The sequence below is a fragment of the Garra rufa genome, chromosome 19 (genome assembly GCF_049309525.1).
Source record: "Garra rufa chromosome 19, GarRuf1.0, whole genome shotgun sequence".
NCBI lineage: Eukaryota > Metazoa > Chordata > Actinopteri > Cypriniformes > Cyprinidae > Garra > Garra rufa.
Window position 1 is genome coordinate 18,803,222 of NC_133379.1, and position 19,946 is coordinate 18,823,167.

At 34.9% G+C, this 19,946-nt stretch overlaps 2 protein-coding genes across 2 annotated transcripts in view; both read left to right on the forward strand.

Annotated features, from left to right (window-relative positions):
- Nucleotides 1-13,774, forward strand: part of LOC141292971 (autotaxin-like) — a 15,301-nt gene extending 1,527 nt beyond the window's left edge. Inside the window, exons 2-7 of the mRNA XM_073825019.1 lie at nucleotides 1,104-1,243; nucleotides 1,323-1,446; nucleotides 3,767-3,844; nucleotides 7,291-7,423; nucleotides 7,644-7,797; nucleotides 12,127-13,774. Of these exons, the coding sequence (XP_073681120.1) occupies nucleotides 1,208-1,243; nucleotides 1,323-1,446; nucleotides 3,767-3,844; nucleotides 7,291-7,423; nucleotides 7,644-7,797; nucleotides 12,127-12,297 (696 nt within the window). The 5' untranslated portion in view covers nucleotides 1,104-1,207 and the 3' untranslated portion in view covers nucleotides 12,298-13,774. The remainder of the gene's footprint in view (nucleotides 1-1,103; nucleotides 1,244-1,322; nucleotides 1,447-3,766; nucleotides 3,845-7,290; nucleotides 7,424-7,643; nucleotides 7,798-12,126) is intronic.
- nrxn2a (neurexin 2a) overlaps nucleotides 1-19,946 on the forward strand; it is a 614,491-nt gene that overhangs the window by 173,717 nt on the left and 420,828 nt on the right. The window lies entirely within an intron of this gene.

Genomic DNA, 19,946 nt, shown 5'->3' on the forward strand with positions numbered 1-19,946 from the left:
CTAAAGGACTGAATATCCTCTCTGTCGCCATCTGTGGTTGAGACACAAAACTACATTGAGTCTCTTATACAGTTGTGATGGTGAGTTGTGCTTCAGGAGACACTGATTTGTTTAATGTACTTGATCAGTTATTGATTTTTGTTAATTTTTACTATTAGATTTATGCATTTGCCAGATCCTTTAATTTAAAGTGTCTTAACAAAAGCAGTTGTTCAAAGAGCCAACACTAGTTAAAAAAGTGAAAGTGAAAGTCGTGACATATGTGACCCTGGACCACAAAACCAGTCTTAAGTCGCTGGGGTATGTTTGTAGCAATAGCCAAAAATACATTGCATGGGTCAAAATTTTTGTTTTTTCTTTTATGCCAAAAATCATTAGGAAATTAAGTAAAGATCATGTTCCATGAAGATTTTTTGTAAAATTCCTACTGTAAACATATCAAAATGTAATTTTTTATTTGTAATATGCATTGTTAAGAACCTAATTTGGACAACTTTAAAGGTGATTTTCTCAGTATTTTGATTTTTTTGCATCCTCAGATTTCTGATTTCAAATAGATGTATCTCGGCCAAATATTGTCCTATCCTAACAAACCATACATCAATAGAAAGCTTATTTATTGAGCTTTCATATGATGTATAAATCTCAGTTTTGTCAAATTGGGGACCCATACTCGAAATTGGTCCTCTGTATTTAACCCATCCAAGTGCGCACACACACAGCAGTGAGAAGTGAAGCAACTGGGGGTTCAGTGCCTTGTTCAAGGGCACTACAGTCATGGTATTGAAGGTGGAAAGAGCGCTGTTGTAACCTTTGGGTTACAAGCCCAACTCCCTCACCATTAGGCCACGGCTGCCCCTGAAATACACAATGCCAGATTTATTACACACCTGGATTAGATGGTAGCTAGAGAAGAGGAAAAATGTGAAATTTTAAAACCAAAAAAGTGCACCTTTAATATTATTTGACAAACTTTTTTATCCGGTCTGTAAATTGTTCTGGAAGTGAGCTTCTCCTTTAGTGTATTGTCCAAGCAGAATGCATGAATGAATGTCTTGAGTGTGTCATTGTGATATCTGTATTGTGTGTTTGTGTTTGCGCAGACGTCACACACCTGCCGTTCGGCCGTCCAGCTGTTCTCTTCCAGACGTCTTACACACAGCTGTGTCAGTCGGATTACTGCAGCGGCTACAGTCACGTCATCAACATGCCGCTGTGGAGCCAGTTCACACTCACAGCACAGGTGCACAGACAGCTAATGAACATGTGTTTGTCTGAGCCACAGCACCACACTCATTGGTTGTTTGTTTGTTTGTGTCCAGATGGAGGTTCCTTTGGTGTCGTCCAGCGAGTGTGTGAGAGCAGACCCTCGTCTCGATATCACACACACATGTAACTCACACAGCCAGGAGACCGAAGTCACACACGCCTTTCTCTACCCGCCGGGTCAGTCACACGTCTGCTCATCTCAAATCACCATGAATGTAAAATTTATTTTAACTTATAAAACGGTTAGTTCCATTCCTCAATTCTGATTGGTCAGCAGCTGTGTGGTATTCATGATACAGCACTGCTATGACCGCTTCACTCAACGGTTTTGTGTATCATTGAACCCCCTTAGCAACCACCCTTAGCAACGTAAACACAGCTGCAGCAGTTAGGGACTACTTTTTACAGCGGAAGGCAGTTAATGATTTTACTTTATGAAAACATACAACTCAATATATATAAATTAATATATATTTTTGATTTTAATATTTTTATTGTGTGGTAACCGTTTTATAAAAGCAATAAGGTACTTGAGGCCGTGCTGTATCGTGAATAAATAACGGCTGAAGGGGTTGCAGGCACTCCGCTTCGCGTCTTGCCTAACAACGCCCTTCAGCCGTGATTTATTCATGATACAGCACGGCCTCTCATACCTTATTGCTTAAATAAGTCACTACAGATCTCATCATACTTCAGATGAATGATCACAGTACATTAAAGAGGTCATCGGATGCCCATTTTCCACAAGTTCATATGAATCTTTTGGGTCTTAATAAAAAGTCTGTAATATACTTTGGTTAAAAAATTCTCAATAGTAGTGTAAAAAAACACCCTTTTACCTTGTCAAAATCAGCTCTGCTAAATATCAGCTTATTTTATTGCATGGGCCCTTTAAATGCAAATGAGCTCTGCTTGCCCCGCCCCTCTCTGCTGAGGGATTATGAGCTGTAATGTTTACTTTAGCTGCATTTAGCCGCGTTTAGCCGCATTTAGCTGCGTTTATCGGTGAAACTTGCCAATAAGCACATAATTAAGAAAGGCCTTATACCTTATCCTCACTTCTGCTGTGGGTGAAGCTGCATCAGGAATGATTCACATGAACATAGACGCATATGTAGATCAGGATCGGCACTTTCCTTTTAAAAACGAAAGTAACGTTAATCATCTGCGTCTTCTGCGGCTCAGATGTCGGGAGTAAATGACGACTGCTATGTTCATTATTACATCCAACAACAGAACACCTCAATCGCTCAATTAGTCTTCCTCTGCTCCTGAGTCACTCAATGGAGATCAGAGTCGGACTGTTTGAGCTCGGTGAGGGCGGGGCTAAGGTGAGACGCTCATGTCAATCAACTGTGTTTCGTCACACCCACAAGAAGCTGAGAATGAACTGATTTTAGAAAGGGGATATTACTTTTAAAGATTAAACAAGTACCACTGGGTGGATGTTTATCATTGTAGGGTGGTTGTGTACACAATCTGACAACACACAGTAATGTTCAAACAACTTGGAAAAGTTAGTTTAGCATCCAATGACCCCTTTAAGACTATTGTTTTTCAAGATTTCTGAAATGTTATATGTTTAATCATCAGGCATTATCTAATTAAACCTAATTAAATCCAGAACAGAAATTTGAACATTGGTTCATAATTCTTGTGTGAATTTGTTGTCATATGTGACCCTGGAGCACAAAACCAGTCTTAAAGTAGCAGGGGTATATTTGTAGCAATAGCCAAAAATACATTGTATGGGTCAAAATGATCGATTTTTGTTCCTTTTATTTCCTTCTTTTAAGGATATTAAGAAAATGTTAATGAAGAGACTTTGTAAATGTCCTACCGTAAATATATCAAAACGTAATTTTTTTATTAGTAATATGCATTGCCAAGAACTTCATTTGGACAACTTTAAAGGTGATTTTCTCAATTATTTAGATTATTTTTTTTTTTTTTCAGATTCCATACGTTTAAATAGCTGTATCTCAGCTTGGAAAACATTGTCATATCCTAACAAACCATACATCAATTGAAAGCTTATTTATGATTTTTACTAGTAAACATTGACCCTTATGACTGGTTTTGTGGTCCAGGGTCACATATTAGAGTTAAATGTTGAATATTGTTCTTTTTATCACACCATAGATCAGAAAATGCTGAAAATGCATTTTCACCATGTTTTTAAAAGTAAAATGTTGTATAAATCAGTGTAAACGAAATATGAACACCAGAATATAGACTGGAATAAAACTGTAAAGTTTGGTGTTTGTAAGAGAAAAAACTCTTTTAAAGATATGGATTAGAAATCTACAGATGCAAATGGATAAAGTGCTGTGGAATAAATAAGTAAAAGTGTATTTTGGATTCTGTGCACTAGTCTTAAAGAAAAATGCATGAAAAAAAACAACAACACTACAGTTTTTCCTGTAGTGTCTTTGCTGATGAAGATGTTTTACAGGTAAATGACTGCTGTATGAATGACTGCTGTTGATCTGTGTAGATTACTCCGTTACGGCTGAATCCAGATATGAAGCTTCACTCGTCACAAACACGGTTCCCATGTATCCTGCCTTCAAGAGTGAGTACATTTAATTTATTTACAAAATATGATCACAAATGCATGAGCTCATTCACACTGGCTACGTTTACATGCACAATTTTTGGTTCAGTCGGACTACATTCTAAATTGAATGTAACGTTTACTAAATAAAGTTGGGTTGATGTGCAAGTTTATATGTCACAAGCTTTAAATTTGAATTGTATTTTTTTTTACATGCGCACACTGCACAAATATAGAGTTTCTCACTGTTTGCACATAATAACCACTCTCCTTTACAGTTTCTTTATATGTTTTTAACAGCAGAATAATAATGGCTCCATTTCTGGATAAATATAGGCTGCATATAAAACCACTGTGCCATGCTGCTCATATTTATCAAGCAGTAAAAACACCACTCCCTACGTCAATAAGCTATTTCTGTGTCATTGCACATGCATAGTCCTTACAGTTTCTTTTATTTTTTTATTAAAGAAGAATGATTGAACATTACAGAAATATTGAAATGTAAATCCAGATCCACAAAATAGAAGAGCAACCTTAAACTGTAGAACAGTGAATAAGAGGAGAAATAAACAAACATAGAACAACTACTAGTTCAAATTTTCTTCCTTTTTCTTTAAGCCATATTCAAATGTTGCTGATGTAACATTTCATTGTTACATAAAATGTAACAATATGCCATTGTTTTTGTTATTATTTGCATTAGAGACACTAGAGCATTCTGATAAAAAGAAATTACACTTTGGTATGCACCGACATACTCGATCGTTTTACTTTGTGTGTATAAGTACAAATAACATCTTTTAAAGATGGTATATAATTAACATTTCTTTGGACCAAAAACTAAGAGACAAATCACAATTATACAACAAATGACACCAGTCTTCCTCGTGTGTGTTACAGAAAATGCTAGTATTATCAATGTCCATGAATTTAGAAAGAGCTACTTTACATGGAGTATTTTAAAATGCACCTCTTTAACTTTATTCAAAATACAACATTTGTAAGTATTTGATCAGGTCGCTTTCCTATTAATGTCAGAAATTTTTGAATTTTTGAATTTCCAAAAGAATTTTATGTTTTGATTGCAAAATTTGTCTAATATTTGTATTATTACAAGAGGAAGAAAATATTTCGATTCTATCAACTTTTAATTAATAGCTTTGCTGAAATTCTTTAAAGGGGATGGGAAAGTTGTGAACATGCAGAAAGTCTTCATAAGACAAAATTAAGTGTGTTTTTGCTTGAAACAAGCTAAGAATCTATCTTTGGGGTAAGAAAAATAATTCTTTGATTTTTTTTTTTTTTTTTTTTTTTTGCTAACCCCATTGGCAGATTATTTAGCTTGTTTTAAGCAAAAACTCACTTAATTTTGTCTTGTGTACTCATCTAGAAAATCCTTATTGATTTAAGAACTTTAGATATTTTGGCTTGAAACAAGACAAAAAAAATCTAAGTCAGAAAAGCATTTTTAATACAGTGTAGAAATACAGATTCCCAGATATTTAACCGTATATTTTCAATAGATAAGTCTATAGAATCGTGTATGAATAACATTTCACATTTATAAAGATTAAGCTTTAGACCAGAAGATTTAGTAAATTTGGACTGTTTTTACTTGATTTTTACTTCGTAAAAAATAATGCAGTGTCATCTGCCAATTGAGAAATGTTGACTTCACTATCAAACTTTTTTTTTTTTTATCCCAAAATGCTTTGTTTGTTTAACATTTGACTAGAGAGAAGTTCAGCAACTAATAAAAGCAGAAAGGGGGAAATCGGACAACCTTGGCAAACACTACGATGAACTCCATATCTTTTAGAGGTTCCTGTATTCAGAATAATAGAACGGTTGATATCTTTGTAAAACATTTGTATAATATCAATGAAATTCTTCCTAAACTCAAAAAACTTTCAGAGAGTGAAGTAAATGAGAGCCCCTGACTCTATCTGGTCAGAATAGTCTAAAACAGTCCTTTCAGTTTCAGTTTCCAATCCAATTGAGGTGTTCACATGAAGGATTTTCAGTCTGATTGAGCCGTCAATCTGATTACAAACAGATTATTTGCTTGAATGTAAGCATAGCCACTCTGACTCAAAATTCATATTGAGTGCATTATTTAATTCTTATACCATTAATATTTAACTTATTTATAGTGTTATAGAAAATATACTACAATTTATTAAACTAGTAATTTCGTAATAAATCAAAAAGCAAGACGTCTTGAAAAAAAGGTTGAAATGGCAGCTGCAGCCAATGATTGACCCTCTGCTGCCATCTTCTGGTTATATTGTTAATTTCATCATCTAAAGACCGTGAAAAGACATTTTTTTCATGTGGTCTTCATTAATGAAAGTGAAACTTTCAAGTGAATTCTATCGCACAGCTGTGGAGTTGAAAAATAATAAAGGTTTCAAAATATTACAAGATTTTAAAAATGTGTTCATGACTATAAAGACAAGTTACTGGTTATCAAGAACACGATTAAGATGTCCTTGAAGAGAAGTGTTGCTAGCTAGCTAACGTTAGCCTAAACACATTATGATAGTGTTTAGCTGTCAGCATTTAAATACTATGCAGGGTCTCTCCTGGGATTTAAAGGATATGTTGTTAAATAATATCAATCTGAATGTTCATGCCGCTATCATTATTTACGATGTTGCAATTATTATTTTTCTCAGTTTCTGATAAGAACGAGGCAGTAGAGGATTCTCAAGAGTGTCCAGCGATTTATAACACATAAAATCAGCTTCAGCGGAAGTTTACCAGCTGCTTATCATTATGTTGAAGTTCTAAAGAACGCTCAATGCATATGTGACCCTGGACCACAAAACCAGTCTTAAGTCGCTGGGGTATATTTGTAGCAATAGCCAAAAATACATTGTATGGGTCAAAATTATTGATTTTTCTTTTATGCCAAAAATCATTAGGAAATTAAGTAAAGATCATGTTCCATGAAGATTTTTTGCAAAATTCCTACTATAAATATATCAAAATGTAATTTTTGATTAGTAATATGCATTGTTAAGGACTTAATTTGGACAACTTTAAAGGTGATTTTCTCAGTATTTTGATTTTTTTGCATCCTCAGATTCCAGATTTTCAAATAGATGTATCTCGGTCAAATATTGTCCTATCCTTTTCTATGATGTATACATCTCAGTTTTGTAAAATTTAACCTTATGACTGGTTTTGTGGTCCAGGGTCACATATGGTCAATTAGTTTGTTCATGTAAAATCATCCAGAAATGTGCAAATATGAACCGTTTTGTGCATGTGGATTCGCTAATGCATTTGTGAAGTATATTTGATAAAACTAAACAAAAAATTGAGGCTACATGTATTTTAGCTCCATACACTGCTGCGGTTCACACAGAACAACATGAGACTGAAAATAAGAAACATCGCATCTAGGAATGAACGCGTTCAGAAAGAAATGAGACTAAATAGACTTGTTTGTGTAGGAGTGTGGAGTTTCCTGCAGAGGGACGTCCTCAGGAGATACAGTCTGAAGAATAACGGCATTAATGTGATCATGGGACCCATATTTGACCACAACCATGACGGAGTGAGAGACACGGAGGAGAAGATCAAAGAGTGAGAAATGCACACCCCTGACTCTTGTGTTATATTAACACGTTTAAATCATTAAAACAAAATAATAATTCTATTCCATTTATTTTTAGTAATTGTTTTATTTCTAATAATTATTATTAATCAAATAGAATTTAATTATATTTTATTTTCACATTTTGCTATATAAAATGATTAAAAATGTATGTTTCTGAACTGCTTTCCTGGTGTGTATCTATTGCAGGCATGCACTGGGCTCCGTCTTCATCCCCTCGCATTTCTACAGCATCATCAGCAGCTGTGAGAATCTGAACGAGACGCTGGACGATTGTGACGGAGATCTGAGAGTCACATGCTTCATCCTGCCTCACAGAGCGGACAACAGCGAGAGCTGCAACGTCAGTAACACACACACACACACGCACACGCACACGCACACGCACACGCACACGCACACGCACACACACGCACACGCACACGCACACGCACACACACACACACACACACACACACACACACACACACACACGTGCCAAGAGTTTGTAAGATGTTCTTCTGTGCATCTACATTTGCGGTCAAAAGACCTGAATAAGATATTTCACATAAAAGATGTTTATATATATTATTTTCACAAGAGAAAATAATAGTTAAATTTATAAAAATGTCCCGTTTATTGGAATTTGATCATTTGAATTTTTGATTTTTTTATATTTGCATTTGAATTTCAATATTTGAATATTTGAATTACAACTATTTGATTTTCAGTTTGTCTATTTAAATATTTAAATTTCAATATTTGAATATTTAAATTCCGAGTATTTGATTTTGAGTTTTTTTTTTTTAATATTTGAATTTGAATATTTGAATTCCGAGTATTTGATTTTTTGTTTTTCTATTTAAATATTTAAATTTCAGTATTTGAAAATTTGAATTCCAAGTATTTGATTTTTAGTTTTTCTATTTAAATATTTAAATTTCAATATTTGAATATTTGAATTCCGATTTTTCGATTTTCAGTTTTTTTTTGTTTTTTGTTTTTTTATATTTGAATTTCAATATTTAAATGTTTTAAATGACAGTAAATGAAATAAATGATCCACAGCTTTTTTTTTTTTTTTTTTTTTTTTTTTTGTGATAGTTGTTCATGAGTCCCTTGTTTGTCCTGAACAGTTAAACTCTCTGCTGTTCTTCAGAAAAATCATTCAGCTCACACAAATTCTTTGGTTTTCCAGCATTTTTGTGTATTTGAATCTCAAAATCATACAGTCATTGTTGGAAAGGGTTCATCTTTTCACACTGAGGACAACTGAGGGACTCATGTGCAACTATTACAGGAGGTTCAAACACTCACTGATGCTCCAGAAGAAAAATATATGTATTAAAGCCGTGGGTGAAAACTTTTTTTAATTTGAAGATCAGGGTAAATGTAACTTATTTTGTCTTCTAGGAAACATGTAAGCATCTTCTGCAGCTTCTGAAGGGCAGTGCTAAATGAGAAAATATTATATTTTGGCAAAATAAGAAAAATGTACATATTCTTCATTCTGTTCGAAAGTTTTCACCCCCGGCTCTTAATGCATGTTTTTTCCTTCTGGAGCATCAGTGAGTGTTTGAACCTTCTGTAATAGTTGCATATGAGTCCCTCAGTTGTCCTCAGTGTGAAAAGATGGATCTCAGAATCATACAGTCATTGCTGGAAAAGGGTCAAATAGACAAAAATGCTGGAAAACCAAAAAATTGTGAGAGCTGAAGGATTTTTCTGAAGAACAGCAGGCAGTTTAACTGTTCAGGACAAACAAGGGACTCATGAACAACTATCACTAAACAAAAAACACAGCTGTGGATCATTCAGGTAACAACACGGTATTAAGAATCAAGATGTAAACTTTTGAAATTTTTTCAACTATTATTTTCTCTTGTGGACTGTATTATTAGTACATTATTAAGTGAAATATCTTATTCAGGTCAGTACTTAATAAACAACTACATGCATATTGTATGATGCCTCTTATTTTGATAAAATATTTAACATTTTGCAGATTCTGCAAGGGGGTGTAAACTTTTGACCTCAGCTGTAAATAATTTACATTATTCATACATAGTTATTATTAGTGAATAATATGCTGCATGTAGTTTATTTATATCATGCAGATCGATGTTTGACCAGCAGATGGAGCCATTTAGAGTCCAGACCACACACTTACAGAGACGCACACAAACACAGAGTGAGCTGTTAATTAAGCCACAGTGACACTGCTTTATGATTCACCAGAGTAAATGATAGTAAATGTCATGTTTTTAACGTAATGGGAAAAGTACAGTATGGAAAGAGCTGAGTTTGCTAAAGTCTGCGGTTCAGACGTGAATCAGTCTTGACAGAGTTCAAATAAAACCTTTATAATGCCAGCTGCTTTAGCCTTTATGACTAACTCGCAACATTTCAACATCTAAATTTGAAGCGAAAAAATACAAGGTATGTGCCAAAAAATTAGAATCTCGAGGGAAAGTCCATTTATTTCAATAATTTGTTTCAAATTGTATTAGTTCATTACGCAAAGTGAAATATTTCAAGGCTTTATTTGTTTCAGTTTTGATGATTACGTATTAAAGACAAAACAAAACAAATCCAGTATTTCACAAAATTAGAATATTTCATGTGACCAATAGGATCTTAAACACATGTTGGCCTTCTGAAGAGTGTGTTAAAGTACTGTATTATGTCCTCAGGCCTCCTTTTGCACTAATTCCAGCATCAAGGCGGCGATCAGCCTTTGACACAGTTGAGGTGTTATGGAGCCCAAGATGCTTTGATATTGGCCAAACTAAACACTGGACTTTAAGCAGCTTGACTTTTGTGCTTCTCCGCTCTTCCTCCAGACTCTGGGACCAGTTCTTTTTCTCCGTAGCCCAGCACAGACGCTTCTGATGTTGTTTTTGGTTCAGGAGTGAATTCTCCAGCTGTAGCCGCTGTCATGCAGACGTCTGTATGTAGTTCTTCTCAGTCTCACTCCTTATGAAGCTCCCCCAGATTTCTGCTTGACAATCCTCTCAAGGCTACGGTCATCCCTGTCACTTGTGCACCACATGTTTCCCTTCCTCTTAACACTCTGTTAATATACTTCAATACTGCGCTCTGTGAGCATCCAGCTTCTTTTGCAAATGCCTTTTGAGATTTTCCTCTTCCTCTTCCTCATGATTCTGAAGCTACTAATCCAGACTGAGACAATGTAAAGCCTGAGGAAACCTTTGCAGGTGTTTTGTGATAATTATCTGACTAGATTGGGACACAGGGAGCCTACAATGTTGAACTTTGTCATGATATTCTAATTTTGTCAAATACTGGATTTGATTTTTTTTTTTTCTTTAATCCAAAATCATTAAAATTGAAACAAATGAAGCCTTGAAATATTTCACTTTGTGTGTCGTGAACTAATATAACATACAAGTTTCACTTTTTGAAACAAATTATTGAAATAAATGGACTTTCCCTCGACATTAAAATTTTTTGGCACACACCTGTAGCTTGTAAAGGAGAAGTTCACTTCCAGAACAAAAATTTACAAATAACATTCTCTCCCTGTTGTCATTCAATATATTCATTCCTTTCTTTCTTCAGTCGTAAAGAAACTGATTTTGTAGGAAAGTGTTTCAGGATTTCTCTCCATATAGTGGACTTCAATGGGGCATTGAGTTTGAACTTCCAAAATGCAGTTTAAATGCAGCTTTAAAGGACTCTAAGCGATCCCAGCTGAGGAAGAAGGGTCTTATGTAGTGAAACCATCATTTATTTTTCAGAAACTTTTAGTTTCTAGCTTGGCTGGCATGGCATAAAAAAATCAACATTTATTTTACAGCTCAGTACTCTTACTGGATGATGTCTATTGCCATTTGACTATTTGGTTTTTAGTGTTTAAATATTAAAATTTTAGTACTGGAATTTGATCATTTGAATTTCTGATTTTTAATATTTGCTTTTGATTTTCAATATTTGAATATATGAATATTTTTTTTATTTAAATATTTGAATTTTAGTATTTTAATATATGAATTCAGAGTATTTGATTTTCAGTTTTTTATTATAATATTTGAATTTAAATATTTGAATATTTGAATTCTGAGAATTCTATTTTCAGTTGGGTTTTTTTATATTTAAATTTCAATATTTGAATTCCGAGTATTCTATTTTTAGTTTTTTTTTTTTATATTTAAATTTCAATATTTGAATTCCGAGTATTCTATTTTTAGTTTTTTTTTTTTATATTTGAATTTCAATATTTGAATTCCGAGTATTCTATTTTTAGTTTGTTTTTTTTATATTTGAATTTCAATATTTGAATTCCGAGTATTCTATTTTTAGTTTTTTTTATATTTGAATTTCAATATTTGAATATTTGAATTCCGATTATTCCATGTTCCGTTTTTTTTTTCTATTTAAATATTTGAATTTCAGTATTTGAACATTTGAATTCTAAATATTTGATCTTCAGTTTTTGATTTTATAAACAATATTCTGTGTTTGAATTTCAGGCGGAAAATCTGTGACAATGTTGAAATTTAACCCATATAATCAAAATGTTTTTTAGTGCTGTGGCTTTTTTTATATATGTATTTCCCATCTCAGCTTCCTGATTCAGCTTATATTTTAACAGGAAATGCATGAACAGCCAGGAAAACCACTTTTAAATGAACTGAAACCCTAAGCGCATTAATCCTGTGTTTTTCCGCAGAGTTGGGAGGAAGAGTCGCGTTGGGTGGAGGATCTGCTAAAGCTGCACACGGCACGAGTGCGAGACGTGGAGCTGCTCACGGGTCTGGACTTCTACCGCTCCACCGCACTGCCGTACACGCGTGTGCTGATGCTCAAAACACACATGCGGACCTTTGAGGACGATGTGTAACGTGACGTCTAACGCTCACCCCTTCCGACGCTTCCACTGTATAGTTTTATACACTGTGTCATATTTATTATTCACCTTCAAGCTAATAACGATGAAACCGTCTCACAGCTCACAACACACAACCACAGCCCCCTTCAGCTTAGAGCTCCTCGCGTTTAGAAAAGTGTGTTCACGCCAAGATGCAATTACCGCAATTACAAGATTTCCACTGAGGAACGAGCTCACGTAAACTGGGCATTTTTGGGAAACTCACACTTGTACTGTGCAACGCCAGGAAAAACACTTAAAATTGCAACGGCTTCAGCAGTAAAATGTAGTTACTTTGTAATATATTTCTGTATAATGATTCATATAATTGCCTGTTGCTGATGTCTTAAACAAAGAACACAGGATTTCTTAATATCGCTATTGCACAGAGACAAATAGACAATACATTTAGTAATAATACATTTGCATAATCACTCGGTAACTCTTTATGAAAAGGTTTAATTTGTTAACATTAGTTAACATGAACTGACAATGAAAAATACTTCTAAACCATTCATTAATCTTGCACTGCAAAAAAAAAGTCTTGTTTTCCAGTACCATGCCTTGACATTTATAAAATAAGATATAAATATAAACAACTTAAGATATTAGATCTTAAACTAAAATCCTAAATTTGGATAGTTTTAAGTTTAAACTGATGCATTTTTCAGAAAGCAGGACTTAATATGTTAAGATGTTTTGCTTCTCCAGTAAATGTATCTTGATTTAAGATATTTGATAGTTGAACTGGAAAACAAGACAAAAATACTAAAGAAGAGTGCATTTTTTGCAGGATTGTTTTTAACATTTACATTATTATTCAAATCAAAAGTTGTATCTGTTAATATTATTTAATGGAGCTGAGCTGACATGAATTAACAATGAACAGTTGTGTTTTTATTAACTAACATTAACAAAATCTAATAAATAGATTCAGCAAAAGTATTGCTCGTTGTTAGTTAGTATTTGTTAAAGCATTAGTGGCATTAGGTGATAGGACCTTGCTGTAAAATGTTACCAGTGTTTCTTTTTTTTATTTGTAGTATCCTGATTTTATCTATAGGGTAGACTAGAGTTGCACAGTTTTCTGTTGCCGTCGACAGTGTTTCCATAGAAAGGCGTATTTGTGAGTCTAAGGATGTGAATTTTTCAGCTTGTCATTTAGTAGTTACGGTAATTACGCAGTGAGTGAACATAGGATAAACACTGTGTGTATGAGGGAGAGAGAGAGAGAGTGTGTGTTTAGTATTTGTCTTGCTGGTTCCTTTCTGTTCACTCTGGATTTGTCTTTAGTGTGTGAAAAGTATGAAAAACACGTGTGAAAGGTGTATTTGTGCGTGTTTAGTGATAGTGAACTCATGATCCGAGCGTGTGATGCTCTTACTAATGAGTGTCGTTAATGATTTCATTCCATCAATAAATTGCTGAACTTTCAGTAAAACGTGTCAAATGTTGCTGTTCACATATGTCTGAGTGTGTGTGTGTGTGTGTGTGTGTGTGTGTGTGTGTGTGTGTGTGTGTGCGCGCGCACATGTAAGCTTGTGTGCAAGAGTGTGTGCGTGTGCGTGTGTGTGTCTGTGTGTCTGTGTGTCTGTGTGTGTGTGTGTGTGTGTGTGTGTGTGTGTGTGTGTGTGTGTGTGTGTGTGTGTGTGTGTGTGTGTGTGTGTCCCATGAGGAAACAGGCTTATAAATCATGCACAATTAGTTTTTTTGATGAAGTAAAAGTATGCACAATCTCCTGTGAGGGCTAGGTTTAGGTGTAGGGCCATAGAAAGTACGGTTTGTACAGTATAAAAACCATTACGCCTATGGAATGTCCCCATAAAACATGTAAACCCAACATGTGTGTGTGTGTGTGTGTGTGTGTGTGTGTGTGTGTGTGTGTGTGTGTGTGTGTGTGTGTGTGTCTTGGCTCTTCTAAGCTTTATAATGGCAGTGAATGGCTGTTGAAATTTTGAAGTCCAATAAAGTGCATCCATCCATTATTAAACATACTCCACATGACTCCAAACTTTATAAACTGTAATCTCTGGCTTATGCTAACTGTTGGAGCATCTATGCGAGTAAGCGTGAGCTCCAGTGAGAACAATATGCTAGTCATGCGAGAACCAAGTTTTCTTTACAAATTCTCCTTTTGTACTTCTAATTCATGACTGTGTTTGTCACTTCTCACCGGAGCTTACGCTATGCCTATGTCCTACGTCATCCACTGGAATGCCGCTCTCTTGTGAATGTGTGTATGACAGTTGGTGGAGTTTCTAAGGGCCTATTTACACCTGGTCACTTCATGCATTTTCTCTTATCGGATATCTATCTGATTTGTCAAAACTTTTCCATTTACACTTGGCCACATAAATGTGTCTTTGCAAAACGGATATAAATCCGATCTTCAATTCGTGCACTATTTTTCGATTTGAGTTCATATCAATAAAAGCAACAGATAACCGCTGCATTAGACTAATTATCAGAGTGTCTGCGACTTTCAGGTTTCATTTGTGGCATTTTGCATGTTGGCTTGCTGAAGAGATACTCAGCTACTCATCCGCGGCGATGCTGGTTGCATTAACGCTGTCATATCTGACTATGACTACCATATAGCCTATAAAATGCTCTTGCATGTTTATTATTTTAATATTTTGAAAGGAGAAAAATTTGCATATGTGGTTTCAACAACCAGATGCATTTACACTTGTCCAGTTTCATCTGAAATCCAGCCCTGACCACATCCTCAAGTGGTTTGAGCGATCGGATTTTTAATCAGAGAAAATGCATTAAGTGACCAGGTGTAAACAGGCCCTAAAGTTTAAATCTAGAGATCATTCTTACACAAATGCAGCGATTCACTTCAAAAGGCCTTTATTAACCCCCTGAAGCTGTGTGGAGTACTTCAGATGGATGCACTTCATTGGACTTTAAAAACTCAAATGCCATTCAATGCCATTATAAAGTCAGGGCATTTTTATATATAACTCCAATTGTATTCGTCAGTAAAAAAGAAAGTCATATACACCTAGGATGGTTTGAGGGTGAGTAAATCTTGGGCAATTTTCATATTTGGATAAACTCTCTTTAAAGGTAATCATGTCAAATAGGAAAGATAATTTTCTTACTAGTCCATGTTTACAGCCTTGTTGTGTTACTACTTGTGCTCCTGCAAATGATTCTAACTCAAACATTACAATTTGTAGATTTTAAATGGAGATTAAAAGAGTTAGTGGTGGTGACGATATAGTCATGTGGCCTACAAAAAAATCAAAAACCTTTGTAGGCCACAGTGCTTATTTTCTGCAAAAATCCAATGGAAAAATTCAGTTAACATTCTGATTCGAAATAAAGAGCTCACTTTTGAATGGAATTTACCCCAAAATGAACTGCACAAAGCCCAGACTTAATTGGAATCAGATGGTCTCACAGGTGCTTTAGTGGCCCAGGCAGTTGTTTTGGAGCTTGTCCACCTAACAGTCCTAGCCGTCAGAGACTTAACAAGGTAATATGCAACTCTGATAGCAAAATAGATTTACCTTTTAAGCACCAAGATGTGTTCATTTCAGCGATTTAGTGAGAGCAAAATATTTCTGTTGTTGGACTCTTGGAGGGCTTTCAGGAATCTTCTTCACTGCAGGATTGAAGTACCATTAAGCCACAGACTCTTCCAGACAGAGACGGCGGTGATAATTACCTTCCAGTTGTTACTAACCAGTACGGATGTGTGTGTGTGTGTGTGTGTGTGTGAGTGAGTCCCTTGAAGAGGAGTGTTTTGATTTGGCGACTTCATTCAAGTCCAGACTGCACCGCTCTGTTTTGCCTGTGATTAAATCCACGACGGTGAATATGCTCCAATTACGCCAGCAGAATAATCTGTCCGCATTCAGAAAGCTTTCCATCTTGTGGAGCAGGGGGAATGTTTACTATTTATCATTTAACCTAAGAGAAAAGGGGTCCCTCTATCACAGCCTTCAAAAAAGCAGCCCTCGTAGTCGAGGCTGTTTTTTTTTTTTCTCAGTGGCATTATCCTGATTGTTTTCAATATGTTATTGCTGAAATTTGATTATATGATAAGGCGCATCGTATAGATGCACACTATGCCTGCTTGCTTCTGCCACCGCTGATTATTTCTCCATTTGACTGCCGTAACCTTTAGCTCAAGTGTTGCTTACAGAGCCGAGGGCGCACCTTGCATCTGTTAACGAATGAGCTGTGTTTTTGTTCCGCCACGACAAATTATGGAAGCACCGAGCTTGGCGTCGCCGAGCAGGCCTAAAGGAGCACATAACGGGTGTTGACATTTTTGCTTTTGTCATTCATTTACCTTAAATAACGAGCGAGTCGCTACTGCTGCTGTCATTCTTTACTCTAACGCTGCTGCCTCTGCAAGATCCCTCCTTCAAAACCCTCCCTGAACCATCTTGTTTGACAGATTAGTTGAATTCTCTCTCTTTTTCTCTCTTTTACTAACACTGAAGCCTCTAAGTGGATTTGTCATTGTTTATCTTCTGCCTTTACCCCTTCAAATACTAACATGAAAACCTCCATGGAATGTGAGCCATCTGTTTGCCGTTGACAGCGTCCAAAGAAATTAGGTGTAAACTAACAGAGCATTTTTTTTTTCTCATTCTTCCTGGGAAGATATATTCTAATGGAGGGCGGAGAAATTAAGTATCATTTGGTGGTATGGTTAAATTTGCTTTAAAATTGCTAGCAAGTCATTTTTAAGCTTCTGTGGAGTTTATGGTATGTAATTTTACTCTCCCTCCCTGTTTTTTTCTTTTTTTGAAGCGCGCAGGGGTTGGACTCCCTACGGTAAACAAACTGCATTATATGGTAGATATCACATTCTAATTTGTCTAGTTTGGTTTGGCCCTTTCTTTTTATCTCTTTTTGCTTTTACTGTGCAGAAACGACTAAAGAAAAGTTTAAAAATGGCATCAATCCCCAGGTGCCATGCAAAAGTTTATTTTTTTGCCATTTGCAATTTATGTACATTGTTTTTTTTATACCACACTCACTCCTCCCTCCACCCATATCCTAATTAAAATGCTTTTTGTTGTATGAGTTCTACCATCAATAACACATCTTATTTGGCTGAGAGTTTCTACGGTGGGCATAAATGATGCTGTAAGCTGCTGACTTCAGTCTAGGCCACACCATGACAGACAATGCATTTGTTTTCTCAGAGAGACTTAATGTAAATCCTGATGTATTGCTCTAAAACTATATCCTCGGAATTACACAGACAAACTTAGAAGTTACATGCTAATGTAAAATATAAACTGCCCAGCGTCAGTCAAAGGGCAGATATCTTTCAAAACATTTGGTAATTTCTCAGATAAAAGCAACAATCAAAAACAAACATTTTACTGCAGCTCTTGTGCAGCGTTTCTGTCCACCTGCTCCATTTTCCCCCTCATTCTCCCTCTTTGATGTTGGCTTTTATTAAATGTTGCAGCATCTCATACAGAGATTTCGGTGCACTGTATGATGTAGCATTTAATAATCCTGAATTCTGCTTGGAAACGTCTCTTAATATGCAATGTTCTCAAACATTGTATTCATATCTGCCAAGTTAATCAAGAGCAACAGGAGAGAAGGGCAATGAAGGCTTTATTTTGTAGATGCAACTGCAGTCGCATAATACATTTTGCATTTAATACCACAATATATGTGGCCCTGGACCACAAAACCAGTCTTAAGTCGCATGGGTATATTTGTAGAAATAGTAAACAATACATTGTATGGGTCAAAATGATCGATTTTTCTTTTATGCCAAAAATCATTAGGATGTTAAGTAAAGATCATGTTCCATGAAGATATTTTGTAAATTTCCTACCATAATTATATCAAAACATAATTTTTTAGTAGTAGTATGCATTGCTAAGGACTTAATTTGGACCACTTTAAAGCTGATTTTCTCAATATTTAGATTTTTTTTACACCCTCAGATTCCAGATTTTCAAATCGTTGTATCTTGGCCAATATTGTCCTATCCTAACAAACCATACATCAATGGAAAACTATTTATTTAGCTTTAATATGATCTATAAATCTCAATTTCAATAGTTCACCCTTATGACTGGTTTTGTTGTCCAGGGTCACATATGCTCTGTGCTAAAAAATAAACACAAAAAACTATTCTTGAAGACTTGAAGATTTCAGTGTGAAGCTTCGTTGATTATAATGGGAGCAATTTAGTTTTGACACGTCTAGAAGGTACGGTCTAACCGTGGGTCGCTTATGGTTGCCAAGCAGCATCTTAACTTCAATTAATATAGAATTCAACTGCATAAATTCTCTATTTTTCAGTGGCTTCAAACTTGACTAGAATGGTAATATTTGTAATGTTTTATTCTTTTGAGTTTTTTTTTTTTTTTACTGAAGCATTGCAAAATGTGAAATGAGAATTTATAAATATGAATAATGATGTGAAAATCTTCCTTTTTTTGGGTTTGTATGCTTCACATAGCAGTCAATATATTAATTACGTAATATATTATTGATTCACTTTTAAAATGTTTTAAACTTACTGAATTAATACTGTATATGACTATTGAAAAAAAGACATTACATAGGCTTTAAAGAGATAGTTCACCCAAAAATAAAAATATTTTTATCCAATAATCATCCAATAATTACTCACACCAAACCCATATAACTTTGTTCATCTTCGGAACCCAAATTAAGATATTTTTGATGAAATCCAATAACTTTCTGACCCTGCATAGTCAGCAACGCAACTGACAAGTTTAAGGCCCAAAAAGGGAGAAAGGACATTATTAAAATAATCTATGTGTCATAATTCAATTATAATTTTATGAAGCTATGAGAATACTTTTTGTGCACCAAAAAAACCAAAACAACAACTTTATTTAACAATTTCTTCTCTTCCGTGTTAGTCTTCGAGTGTTCACAAGAGTACCATGACGCAAGCCTTGGGCCTTGAACGTGGTAGTTGCGTTGCTGTCTATGCAGATATCTCAGATTTCAGCAAAAATATCTTCATTTGTGACTCTGGTCAACTCAAGAGTCAATTTTTGGAAATACAAAGCATCATAAAATAGCTTTTTTGATGTATGGTTTGTTCTGATAGGGCAATATTTGGCTGAGATACAGCTATTTGAAAATCTGGAATCTGAGGGTGCAAAACAATCAAAATATTGAGAAAATCACCTTTAATGTTGTCCTTAGCAATGCATATTACTAAACAAAAATTAAGGTGTGATATATTTACAGTAGGAAATTTACAAAATATCTTCATGGAACATGATCTTTACGTAATATCCTAATCATTCTTTTTAACCTATACGATGTATTTTTGCCTATTGCTACAAATATACCTGGTTTCGTGGTCCAGGGTCACATCTATGTTCCAAAGATGAATGAAAGTCTTACAGATTTGGAATGACATCAGAGTGAGTAATTAATTACAGAATTTTGGGGTGAACTATCCCTTTAAGTAATATAAAATGACTCTCTGAGATAGGATTTTTGTATGTACAAATTATCTCTAAATACAATCAGATATAATATGTTTAGATGTTTACACTGTGTAAATGCTAAAATGTACAAGTCCTTCTGTTTCCAAAAGTAACACATATTGACAGTTATTTCTAATTTCCAGTTGCCTC